Genomic DNA, 14120 nt, shown 5'->3' on the forward strand with positions numbered 1-14120 from the left:
CTTTAGAAATGTTATTTTTTCCTTGTCAAACTATTATTCATTTATTTTTACTTGAAGAGTATATTAAATCTAATAATGGATTTTCAACTCATTGATCCTTCAACATCGCTGAGATCAAATCAGTGCATACAAAGAATTTTTTCTGTTTCGCACACTGAGAGTTGAAAGTTGAAGCTTTTCAACTAGATTTTGATTTTTCAAAGACAACTAAATTTTCCTTCTTAATATATATGTCATTAGAGTGTACTTTGTATGAAAGATTTAACGAAGAGCAATTTTGTATTATTGATTTATTGTATTTTATTGATTTTTCATGAGATTATTATTATAAACAACTTTTATTTTATGAATTTGATTTTTCAGGAGAAAGCCTGCCAACTTGTTTAAAAGATATTGCATTTTTAAATAACATGCAACAAATATTAAAAAGAAAGTATTCCCCCTCATCTCCATCTGCAGCTATAGAATTATCAGGTATTTATTTTATTTATGTGTGTTCATTTATTATCTCTTTCGTGATGTTTCTTATTTCTTTTCCTGTTCTAGGAAACAAGCTAACATTAACTCCTTTGAACATACATAATCTGAAACATATTCTACATTAAGATACTATTCCAACTTAGTTTTTATATTCTTTGTCTTTTTTTCACTTAAATAACAAATAAGTAAAGTTGAATTATACTTAGTAAGCATATTTTTATTGTCACTAAATACATAATTCAATGATTAGAACAAAATCTTTTTTTAAGGGAAATACTATAGATGATAAAACTTATAATTGAATAAATCTGGTTTTATCTTTTGTTCAGTTAAAATGAAGGATAAAACTCTGTTTTATTTCTTTTCAATTAAAATGCATACTCAAATTCCTTTATATTATTTATTCGTTATATGTATTATTTATTTGTCCGTAACTTAAAATTTCATTCTGCACTAATTAAATAGCATATTTGATAATCCCTTTGAATCATTAAGATTGATTATTAGATCTAAAGTTATTAAGGGTGTTCCCTTCTTTTATTTTGTGCATTGAACATGTATACAGATATAGAGTGATTTGACACAATTTCTGACTATGACACATCCAGAAATTGTGTCGTTGAAAAGAAAAAAACTTAAAACTGTGTTTTTAGTGATATTACTTGAGATTGTTTGTTTTATTAAAATATTTTCAGTTTAAACATAGTTTTGTTTATCAATAAATGTGTAGTTTTAAATAATGAGAGTATAATAATAGTTCCAACTTTAAAATAGTAAGCACACCAATCAATTCTCATTTGTGACCAAAGTGAACTATTTAAATTTTAGTTATTGTAGTTGTTTTTGGCTGAATCATTGTTTAAAAAGCTTCTGTTGCTATTAGGTTAACCTTGAAAGTTTTGTAATTTTCATAACTACAATAAGATCAGTATAAAGTAAAGGTTTAGTTTTCAAAAAAATGATTTTTAATATTCATGTTTACTTAGTCGTAGTGCTTTATTTCTTTGCATTATTTCTTTCAGTGCTTTATTTCTTTGCAGAATATGTAGCTATATGTGCCATACATTGGCAAATGTTTTTTTTTTCGACATTTTAAAATAAAGCCAGTAAAAATTTTAATTTTAATAATTAAAATTAATGCCAGTAAATTTAAGACCAAAGGTACAATGATTTCTACATCAGAAAATTATTAAGAGAAATCTATTTTAAGCTAATGATTTAATATAGAAAGACTCTTAGGAGACATTCTATAATATATATATATATCCACAGAATACAGGAAAAACTAATTTTCTCATGCCATTATAATTACTTAGAAGTCACCTCAACTGATTTGTAATCTATAGTCAGTGCAATACAAGTTAATCAATTTCTTCACCATTTTATTTATTTTAAATTTTTACATAATTTTATTTATCAAAATACTAACCAAAGACTAAAGAACAAAAATACATATGTATATATATATATATATATATTAAGACCAAAATACTTATTTTAAGATTAATTAAACAATTAAAAAACTATACATAATACAGTATTTTTGTTGAAGCAAAATTATATTTATCATTTAGTGAACTAATAATAATACTTAATATGAATTAAAATTATTAATTTAAATCTCTTGTCATCCAATTAGCTGAAAAAATGCTAAAATACCATATTAAAACAAGTTCATGAACTCAAGAACACACAATTTTTTTACTGTATTTCTTGATAAAAAAAAATTATGTTTAAAATTTGCCGTAAGCAACACTTCCCCCCCCCCCCCCCAAAAAAAAAAATTTAAACCTAATTTTCTTACCTATCCACTTTAGAAGAAATTAAAGTAATCAAATTCAATAATTATTTGAACATAACTTACATACCTTGAAGAAAATACGGAAAACTAATATAAGCTTATTTGAATGAATTGCAATTATTAGTAAAATTGTTTTTAATCATAAGTTTGGTAGAAGTTTACGAATTTTATTTATTTTTTAATTGACTTATTGTGTCATAAAAGGCGTTGCACTGTTAAACAGTTCTTATGAAAAATAAATTCTTTTCCGTTAATTTTATAAAAAAAAATAAACGTGGACAGAATTATTTGTATTGTGCAGACAGTTTTTTAGATATTATATTTGTGTATTAAATGAAAAATGTTAAAAATTACTTCTATTGTTTCAGAAAAAATCTAATTGTTTGCTTTAATTATTTTGCAGAAATAATAGAGATGTACGAATGGCTAGTATGCCATTTGCTTCGTAAAAGTAGCGTTAAATACCAATCAGAGTTTGAAAACAGCAAAAATGCTTTTACAGCTCGTTGCAATTCTCAAGTTTATCATGCTCATACATTGGCCATTGCATATTTTCAGGTAAATTTACATATAAACTTACTCTATTATTGTTTTACATTTCTTGACAATTCCATTATGTAATATGATTTTCGTAAATTTTTACACCTGAAAATATTGGGTCCTAAAAATAAAAAAATTGTATTGTAATAAGAATGAGCTTCAGTAAATGATAAAACCTAATTTAATTCAATTAAAGGTCATTTAAAAAAATTTATTAATTTAGTACACTTCTTACATAATTCTAATAGAATCCATAGAGCTCAACATTATATCTGATTCGCCAGCATCCCCTTTCTTGAAATGCGCCAAAGATGGCTCTGATGATCTTTCTTTCAAAGGTGACGACTGACCGCTGAAAAATGAAATATATTCTCATTGATCTCAAAATGTAAGAGCATTGATCAAAATGTAAGAGCAGAGCAATTTTTGGAATACCTTAACAATTAAATTTACCTGTCCTGTTGAACACATGAATGTGAATTAGGTAACACTCTACCTTTAAATACCCAGGACAAGAGATAACCATGAAATATAAATTAGTGAGATAAAAATCCTACTGCAAGATAATCCTACTAGTGTTCAAGATATTTTAGGGTAGTATTTTAAACCTACTTTGAATTACAAATATCTTGTCTCTAAGAAAAATAGACTAAGTTATGTTTCAAATTTTAAATCATGAATTAATTAATCATGTAAGTGTATGAAAATTTGGCACTGAATTTTCTGTTTAGGTAGTATGTTATCTTTTCGATATTCTATTGTAATAATAAAATAAAAAATGCATTCAAATTAAATACATTCTTACTCTGTGTCTTATTAATACTATGTTTTTCAGTTGGTAGCTTTGAAAAGATTCTCTACTCTTATTGATAATCAAACAAATGCCTCAATAAAAGCAGTACTAATGAGAATGGGCAAACTGTATGGTTTGTGGACTGTTGATAAATATCTAGGATTGCTTTATGCAGGTAATGTTCTCTATTAAGACTAAATTTAAATTAATTTTGTGCCATAAACGGAATAATTAATTAAACAAATTAATTAAATGTGCTATTAGGTTCTGTACTTCCTGATCATCTTGTTGAGGTTTGGCAAGGTATCAGCTACTACACTGTCAGCTGCAGACACATGTTCAGTATTAGGAAATATAATCAATTTGACGTGATTGTCAAGGAGAACAAGTATTTTGCTTTTGCCTAGACCCATATCAGTGGGCGGTGATCTTCTAAAATTAAAAAAGATTTTCCTTCAACTGAAAACTTCACGAAACTTCTAGACGGCTAATAATTCTCTATTGTACTATACTTTTTTCAGCTGTAGATAGCTTCTTCTGTAAAAAACAAACCATTTGGCATGAGCATTTTAAAGACTGCACCTAAAGAAACCTCTGAAGCAGCGACGATTATAAAGATTAGATGTGCTGAAGGAAAATATGCTAATGTGGCTGAATTGGTAAGGTCTTACTTACTCTTCTTGTACGCAAATGTAGAGTCGTAAGTCCAATCTATTATAGTTTTTCTTAGAATTTTTAAGAATATCCTGAAATGTATCTTGGATTTTGCAGTGCTATAAATGAAACGACGATAAAAATTAAGCATTGTTAAAAATCTTCTCAACTTAAATATTGTTTTAAGCAATGCATATTTAAGATTACCACAGTATCTGTATTCAGGATTGGAACTGCTCACACTACTACTGGAAAGTAAGAGGATATTTTCTAATTTCAGGGATGTGATTCTTCCGCGGATCCGCTGATTTCCGCTTTTTTCAGATTTTTCCATATCTTCCGCTCTTTTTTCATAAATTTCCGCGCGGAAAAAATTTTTATGCAGTAAATGATATTTTGCTGAAAATTTTTTTCTTTTGTTGAAAATCAATTCCCATTCACGCAATTTAAAAATTTAATATCGCGATTTGTATTTAAGCGTTTTTAAAACCCAATATCGCGATTTGTATTTAAACGTTTTTAAAACCCAATATCGCGATTCATATTCCCGCTAGTTTAAAATCCAATGTCGCGATTCGTATTCATATATATTTTTAAATTTCAATATTGCGATTCGTTATCATTATCACGCGGTTGTAATATCAAACATCGATATTCGAATTTATACGCGGTTTAAACATTCATTACTCGTTGCGATAAGTACTCACGGACTCTAAAAAATTATGCATCGTGAATCTTATTTACGCGATTTAAAAATTCAATACCGCGATTTGTATTTTCGTGCTTTTAAAATTCAATATCGTGATTCTTATTCAAGCGATTTTAAAATCCAACATCGCGATTCTTATTCACCCTATTTTAAAATCGAACATCGCGATTCTTATTCACGCAATCTTAAAATCCAACATCGCGATTTTAAAATCCGATATCGCCTTATTCACGCTATTTTAAAATCCGGCATCGCGATTCTTTTTCACGCGATTTTAAAATCAAACATCGCTATTCTTATTCACGCGATTTTAAAATCAAACATCGCTATTCTTATTCAAGCGATTTTAAAATCCAACATCGCGATTCTTATTCAAGCGATTTTAAAATCCAACATCGCGATTCTTATTCACCCTATTTTAAAATCCAACATCGCGATTCTTATTCACGCACTCTTAAAATCCAACATCGCGATTCTTATTCACGCAATCTTAAAATCCAACATCGCAATTTTAAAATCCGATATCGCCTTATTCACGCGATTTTAAAATCCGGCATCGCAATTCTTTTTCACGCGATTTTAAAATCAAGCATCGCGATTCTTATTCACGTGATTTTGAAATCCAACATCGCAATTCTTAATCTAAGGCCTCTAAAAATTGTGTGAGAAATGAACTTTCTTGTCCTATCAACACTGATGATCAAAAGTCTGCAAAACGCAGTCTACAGATCAGTCATGTTAATAAAAGACCATCGAAAAAACAAAGAACTGATGAGAAAGTCCATAAAGGTGCTTTAACCAATAAAGAAATGTTTTTTAAAATGATGTGATACATAAAATCCTGCTTGTGCATAATTACTCAAAGTTATCTAAATTATTAAAAAAAAAATTTTTTAATCAAGATTTTATTTATGAACATAATTACCATTTATTTATATTTATTTGAATAGATAATAATGTAATCATTATCAGATTGGCTATTGAATTCATATCATTTTTTCTTTTGCACATTTAATGCTACAGTTATAAACTTCCTCTTTTTTGTGTTTTTGTCAATCACATCCCTGTAATTTAGATTTATGTAGAATGTACCACCAAATTCTAGTTAACCCTAAAGATATGCCAAAGACAGGAATAACAACTCTGTTTGGTTTATTTGATTATGTATTTATGCCACTCAGATTATGAAATGCAGACCAAACATTTCAGCGCTTTATAAATCTAGTATTATCAGGTTTAAATTTTTGGATACTTTAGTTTGATAACATTTTAATTGCCTCAAAGGGTGAAAGAAAACTTAAAATGCATTTAAAACTGGTATTACGAAGGTTGCTTCAATATGGTTTAACATTAAATGCTTCTAAATGACTAGGAAGATCTCACCTAATAGGGTAAAAACACTCACTGCTATCGAACATGCACTGCCTAAAACAATATCTGAGTTGAGAAGATTTTTAGCAATGCTTAATTTTTATCGCTGTTTCATTCCTTCACAATACACGAACTCAAGAAACACTTCGTTATCTCGTAAAAATGATTTTAAAAAATTAAAATTGATTGGCAGATTGGAGTTGCAACTCTACATTTGCGTATGAGAAGAGTAAGCATGATCTCGCCGATTCATCCACATTGACATATTTTCCTTCAGCACATCCAATCCTCATAATGATTGATATTTCAGAGATTTCATTAGGTGCAGTCTTAAAAGAGCACACGCTAGATGGTTCACAAATTATCGCTTTCTTTTGGCAGAAGTTAACTCCAGCTGAAAATGAAGTATAGTATAGAATTATTACCCATCTGCTCTGCCATGCAGCAGTTCAGGGAAGTTTTTTAGTTAAAGGAAAAAGTTTACAGTTAAAAGGAAAAAGTTCCACCCACTGATATATGCTTTGAGGAAAACACATGATACTTGTTCTTCTAGACATATTTCTAGATTACATTTCCCAATATACCACAAACATTAAACATGCGTCTAAGATAAACCACATTTGCCTGATACATCTGACTGTGCTACATTTGGCATCGCCAAATGTTTAATAGTTCGTATAATTTCAACCAAGATTGTGACATTTACCATCAGGTTATGCTAGTTTAAACTTGTTCTCACAAGACTGAACTTAATGCCTCGAGCAAAAGTTACTGGATGTGCAATTATTATTAAAGTGGGCAAATGATTTAAAAAACAATGCATCCTCAGTGGTTTACCTTCTTTAGGTAAACATTGGAAGATAAACTCAAGATGCTCTGATGACCTTCCTTTGGTTTTAATTTCCCCAGTCGTGGTTGTAAATTTTACTGGCGAAGACACTGTTTATTGTGCTGGTGGAGAAAAACAATGCACATGTTTGTGTTCAAAAACTTGTGTCCTCAGAAAAAGGGATCCCTACACTCGAACACATTACTTTAGCTTCTGCTTCAGGTAAACGGAAAAGGCATAATTAGCCATTATTGATCTATCAACAAGTCACAAAAGTCATCCACTGGATAGGATCAACTTACTGATGTCACTTACTAGGTATTTCGTTAAAAGTGGAATCCGTTTCAGGAATGAACTCACAGGTATATAGCTGGTGTTGGCACAAATCTATTACCTGCTTATTTTTCACTAGGCTGATGGTGCTGCTGATAGTTGAAGGAATTAAATTTTCTTTCACATCTGAAAATGGCAAGGTATCCAGTACACCATGTGAATATGCTTGATATTATATCATCGCACTTGCAAATTCTGCCTAATCCTTTATTTGCAAAAGTGTCTCTTTTCTTGATACACAAAGCTCTCCTTTCCATGCTATTGCAAGGGTGTTCCTGCAGCTTACTGCAGTAGTTTTCAAAAATGTTCACAGCAAAATGTGCAGTTTTGCATGTATTATTCTGCAGTTGCTGAGATTTCATGTAATTCAGTCAGCACATAAACAGATTTTGTACAAACATCTTACTTACACCATACAAAACAGAAACTTTTATTCTCTCTACTTCGCAGAACACCACACTGCAAAATCGACATCTCACCTACCTAGAGAAAAACCTGGCTTCACTGGAAAGAAAAAGAATCCCAAATTTAATCACACTGTCATCAATCTGCCATTTTGCGGAAGATGGATGATGTGATGATGATGCATCCTTTGGAAGATAAATTGCAATAGATGACTTGACTCTGCCATTATTCTACTTTGTCACTGCTAAATTTGCTAAAATGATTGACATTTGTACATTTTCATTCTTTTCTTCATTGCATTTTATAACCAACTACAATCTTCTATGAATTTGGCATATTCTGCATTTTAGTGATACTCTGACATATTTGTGTGAAAATTATACATAGATTTTAAAAAGTAATATAAAAGCACATTTAAAACATTGCATTAATATTGAAAAATGTTTGTAATAATCTAATGCTGTACTTAAAAGTAAGCTGAAGACATAAAATTAAAACAACTAGATATATGTCAAAAATTGTTTTCAACTTAATGGCTCTCTTTTATAATTTATTGTATTTCAGGTGGTTACATTTCTGGAAACTTAGCAGATTCAGTTATAAAAGAAAATATAATAAACCTATGTGGGGAGTTAAAAGATGAAGCTGTTACGCTGGTTGATGTCATTGCACCTCCTGATTTTATTCTGAATTCTGCTCTAGGAAAGTCAGATGGTCAAGTAAGTTCTTTTTTTATGACAATTATATAAATGTACGTAAATTATATTTTCTAAATTAATTTATCAAACTTTTTGCATGAAAAATCGAGTTTTTGGTTATTATTTTTATGGTACTTTTGTACCCACAATAAAGATATTTAGACTACTATATGATAAAAAAAAATTCTTATTATATGAATTAAAATATACATGCAGTACCTCCTTCACCCCAAAAAATGGAGCTTAATAGCTTTTAAAGCAAGGATTAAATATTTATATATTAAAATGCATTTCTACAGTTCGAAGAGCTTTAAGCATGCAAATTAATTTGTGCTGGCAACTTTAGGAGTTACAAAGTAAGACATAGAAACATACTTTTTCTCAACGAAAATACCCATTTTTCTTCTGGATTTAATTTTCCACCCTCAAAAATTTCAGCAAATCAGACCTTTTTTTGATCATAATTATGAAACTATTTTATATAAATACAATGAAATACAAAATGATATTATTTTTTATAATAATAATGTAATAATGAATTCAAAAAGAATGTGTAGTTATGAAAAACATTTAAAATTGGAAGATACATGAAATTTTACATCAATCTAAACTATGTTATTTTAAAATCTGATAAATTTTGAGTGAAATTAGTTAGTCCCAAAGTGATTTTTAAAAAAAAATGATTTTTTAAGAGCTTTTCTTCTCAAGAACCATTGGACATCAATCTCAAAATTTGGATTTTACCACTTAACTTAGTTTGAAAGGAAATAAAAATATTTAAACCTAGTTATTGTAAATTATTTTTACCATTATTAAATGAAATATTAAATAATAATAAAAAAAATTATTTTGCATGGAATTATTTTTGAATAAACTGGTTTTATATTCATCGAAAAAAGTTTTTATTCATTTAAATACAATAACGTCGGATTATAGTCCCATTCGTACATAAGCCAAGAGTAGGCCAAAAAAATTTCAGTCAGCAGCCAGTGGCTGTAGACTCTTAATAACTTAGTATTCACTTTTTCATAAAACCTAATGAGTTTGTGACTGATTGATAGGTCATTTTCATTTAAAAGCGGATTTTTGCAAACTTTTTTTTGTTGCTTGGTTTAAAATTATATTTTTAAAAAAATTCATGACAGAAATAATCTACAGCTATGAAAAATTAATTCACCAATAAAAGTAATGTGAATGTGACAAAATCTAGTTAATTACTGACTTTAAAAAACTTAATTTAAAAATATTCAAGAAGACAAAATACATTTTATGAATATAAAATATGCAACTTAGAAATATGTGAATTGTTAAAGAACTTACCTTCCACCTGAATCTTTTCATCGCAAAATTTTTAATCGAGACATTGGACGTTTTAACTAAAATTCTGTTTTCCAGATTCTTTCTGCATTGATGTAATTTTATCATTAAACGGTTTCCTGCAAAAAAGACAGTATTAAGTGATCGGTTATACTTAATTTTATTCGCCACTTTTTTATTATTTAGCCGTGTGACATACGGTTATTTTCAGGTCTAGCTTTTTTCTTTTTTTGAAAATTTACCAGAGAGGAAAAAAATAATAAAACAGACTAGTTTTAACTTCCCTTTTGCCTACCCAGCTATATTAGTTTACCTTTGTTTAAAAATAAAAACCCATAGAGAATCTCACTAATTCTTTCCTCCTTGCTTTGAATCCGTTCAACAGTCCACATTGACTGACTAGTTTGTAGTCCAGATGAGCAATGAGAGCTATCTAAATTCTGAAGCTTGCATGTTTTAACTTTTTCTGTTTTACTTTTGTATGAGGAAAAATAAGTAGTAAAAAAATCTTATTAAAGAAAATATTCTTTTAATGTTGTCATTTTTATGTGTTTTCTTTTATGTGTCTTCTTATTTTCAACTGTTCATGTATTTACATGTTTACTCATTAGGTTTTATGTTTCATGTATTTACATGTTTTGCATTCATTACAAAATTTAACAATCTATTGCTATTGCTCGACCAATGAAAAAGTACTTTTATTTTTCGACGTTTACTTGGGTTGGTTAAAAAAATGAATTTCGACATTTTAGAATGCTTTTGTGCGAAAAAGTTACAATAAGAATGAAAACAGCATGCAAAAATTTTAAATCAGTTAAGATTTTCTGTTTGTGCATCGCACTTGCAATTGGTTAAAATTTGAAAAAAATCTTGCATTTTTTAAAAAAAATTTCAGGTTGGCTAAATCTTTTGAAACAAGCAGGCTTCTTTAATGGTTTAAATAACAAATTTATTAAAATTTAAAAAATAATTTTAGTTTTCTGCGTTTGTACAACGTTTTAAAATAAGACATTAGTTTACCAATTTTTTCACTTCATTTGTTATGTTAAATCAGAAGAACATAGATTTAACCTTGCAAAGATGGTTGCACATTGAGTTCCACCTACATTCTACCGAACCAACTATTCAGTTTTTTTGTGGTTTTCAGTTTATATTTATAACTATTTAGATAGAAATTATTATAATATTACAGGGAAACTTCTAATTTGCATGGTACCAGAATTTATGATGAGTGATTTAATATCTTCCATTTTTTAAGTCTTGAAGCATTGGGGAGGATATACCATATAAGAATTCGAATTTATGATTTCAGTGTAATCCTAAGCTTGAAAGTTTATCTTTGGTGGTACAAAATTTAGTCTTTGCTCAACTAATTCCTGTTAACTAACAATATCTGCAGTACATTTTAAACGCAATCACTTTAAGGCCTCGTCCAGAAGACTTAGCTAGCCATGATCTTGTTCCTTTGTCCAATTCAAAATAACTAACTATTGTCCGACAAGTCCTTAGGTTGTATTCGAGAAAGACCTTAAAAGCCATTCCAACAATAAAAACTGTTAGAAATTTTGCACTATTTAAGATAAGCTTTTAACCTTCGCATTTCTTCTTTGGAATAATTAATTGGAATTCTTGCTTGGTATACCTTCCCCAAAGTTGCATGATTTGAACACACAAGTTCTAACACTACATATTAAAGAAATATCAAAATCTGTCACTCCCACGCTGTGGAAAGAAGCATAAAACTTGTTACAGAGACTTTGAATAAAATATGTGAACATGAAGATAGAGATGGATATATTTCAGCAAATTGAAGTCTCAATCTTCAAAAAATATATGTGTAGTGAATATAAAAAAGGAACCTTTGCAATGCAGTAAACCAAGAATTTGAACTCCATTCAAAATCTTTGTATATAGCTATAAATCTAATGTAAATGCTCCTCTAATAAAGCGGGTAGTTGGTTGGGTATAATGTTGGTTGAATTAATATACAACCATCTTCACATGGTGAGTTTTAGGTTCTGAGCAGAGATGCATAGTGAAAATTAAGAAAAATTGGTAAACTTATGTTATTTTTTATTCTAAAATATTGCGCGAATGTAAAACATAAAATTTTTGATCAGAATTTTATTTTGGTTATTCAAACTAAAAGGAGTTTATAAAGTTTTAGTCAATTTAAAAACATTTTTTTTTCAAGTTTTCATTAATTTTAAGTATGATGTGCAAACAAAAGGCCTATTAACAGATTTTAAACATTTTTATGTCATTTTCATTCCGATTACAATACCCACCTTTCCTTACTAAAGGGTTTTAAACTCAAAAAGTAATTTTTTTGACCCACTCTAATGTTTACATAAAATTTAGCGAAGTTAACAGATCTGATTATGAGCTGACTTTCTCCTCATTTCAGCTTTTGAAAATTTCCCACTAATTCAAAAATATATGGTATATTAGTGTCTGATTTTTTTAAGTTTTGTAAGCACAGCATGATTATCATATTTTAGGTTAGACCCTTGAACCATTAAAGTTTCGTCTTAATGAAAATCCAATAATTCGATCAAAAGTTATTAAAGAATTTGGGTATTTTTTTGATTTTGTGAACTAAACACAAAATATTCTTTTTTCAGGTATATAAAAATTTGCAAGATGTGATCATGAATACTCATGGAACAATGGAAAGACCATATTGGTGGAAAGAAGTTGTTGAAAGTGATACACCAAAATTAAAAGCAAATCTTTAATCACTTCTGATAACATTGTTTTATTTTAACTATTGTTTTATGCATTAGTATTTTGAACTATGATATTGATTTTTTCAGTTACATTTAAATAGATTTTCAAAGATCAGCAACTGAACAGATTATGTTCGCTTTCCAATAATTATTTGTATATATCTTATGGTAAATATATATATTTTTAAATTTTTATTAAAGTTTTGTATAATTTATGTTTACATAATATATTTGTGAGACTGTAATTTATATTATATATAAAGATAATAAAATCAAATGAAAATTTGTTAATTTGCTAGTGTACTCATTTAAATAGTTACAAATAAACAGCTTTGAAATACACCATCAAGAAACTTTTTAAATGAATTAAAACAACCGACTGATTAAACTTTGTTACTTACTTATCTTCTTTGTGCTTCAAGCTTTCTTTGCTGAACAATCTTAGAACTTGCAACTAATTTTGCTTCTGTCAAAAATAATCTTTGCTTGCTTCTGCTAAAAATATATAATTTATTAAACATTCTTTGCCAATCATGTGCCAGTGCAGGATGCTAGTCCTAATAACTAACTATCCACACTGGCATGAAATTAGAAGCAAACCTGTTAGTAGTTATTTCTTTAGATTAGTTTCTTTTGAAGTTTTGACTTCATATAAAAGCTCTCTCTTAAATCACAATTTAACTCTTGCACTGCAATTGACAAGATAACTTGTCTTTCAGGAATATTCGCTGCGCTGTATTAGTGAGTATGGTTATTGCCTAGAGCTGACTCATTAGCTCTTGTTAAACCAGTTTTTCAATCAGAGTTTAATAATCAAGCAGAAAGTTTTAACTGCACAAAAATTTATTGCAGTAACTGTAATTGCAATATATATATATATATATATATATATATTAGTTTGTTTTTTAAATGCAACAGTCCGTAAAATGAAAATTAAGTTCCAAATGACAGAAAAATTCAAGTGGCAAGTACTCAGTCATCATGGATTCACAACATAAACATGGAAAATAAAGAATATGAAAAAACACTATTGTGAAAAACTTATATATTTTTTCATTCATTCATAGATAGCAGGTGTAATTGATAATGCAATATCATAAATCATTGATACTTTACAAACTCATATACTAGAGCCATGGTGGTTCAAGGGATAGAGAGATCGCCTCTCATTGCATTGCTGAGATTCGAACAGACTAACAGTGAGAGGTTTTACTCTACATGTAACACAAATGCGGGTTAGTAACATCAAAAACTCCTCCACGAAGGTAAATTTCTCCCAATAGAGTTGAGCATTTTTTGTCGTATGGGTGGGCTGTTCAACGGTAGTTGTAAACCAAAATAAATAAAATTTGTAAACTAGACCCAGGTTCGAATCCCAGTGATGACTGGTCGACACAAATTACATACCCAGCTCACACTGCTGTCGTAAAATATCCTCAGTGGCAGAGGGATCACAGGTGA

General features: G+C 28.9%; 1 protein-coding gene and 1 long non-coding RNA gene across 3 annotated transcripts in view; one reads left to right on the forward strand and one right to left on the reverse strand.

The window, feature by feature from the left end:
* The window catches only part of LOC107450948 (peroxisomal acyl-coenzyme A oxidase 3), a 37090-nt gene extending 24140 nt beyond the window's left edge, over positions 1 to 12950 (forward strand). For both annotated transcript variants that reach the window (XM_016066891.4, XM_016066892.4), the window contains exons 12-16: positions 364 to 474; positions 2685 to 2839; positions 3657 to 3789; positions 8480 to 8634; positions 12555 to 12950. In XM_016066891.4, coding sequence (XP_015922377.1) covers positions 364 to 474; positions 2685 to 2839; positions 3657 to 3789; positions 8480 to 8634; positions 12555 to 12668 — 668 coding nt within the window. In that variant the 3' untranslated portion in view covers positions 12669 to 12950. The remainder of the gene's footprint in view (positions 1 to 363; positions 475 to 2684; positions 2840 to 3656; positions 3790 to 8479; positions 8635 to 12554) is intronic.
* LOC122269260 (uncharacterized) lies at positions 3018 to 13199 on the reverse strand. Its single transcript, XR_006225086.3, has 3 exons — positions 13061 to 13199; positions 9934 to 10049; positions 3018 to 3173 (listed from the first exon to the last, which is right to left on the reverse strand). It is a non-coding gene; the product is annotated as an uncharacterized LOC122269260 (long non-coding RNA).
* Positions 13200 to 14120: the final 921 nt, after the last annotated feature.

This window comes from Parasteatoda tepidariorum, chromosome 2, assembly GCF_982258835.1.
Source record: "Parasteatoda tepidariorum strain Cologne lab strain chromosome 2, Ptep-v5.0, whole genome shotgun sequence".
Taxonomy (NCBI): Eukaryota; Metazoa; Arthropoda; class Arachnida; order Araneae; family Theridiidae; genus Parasteatoda; species Parasteatoda tepidariorum.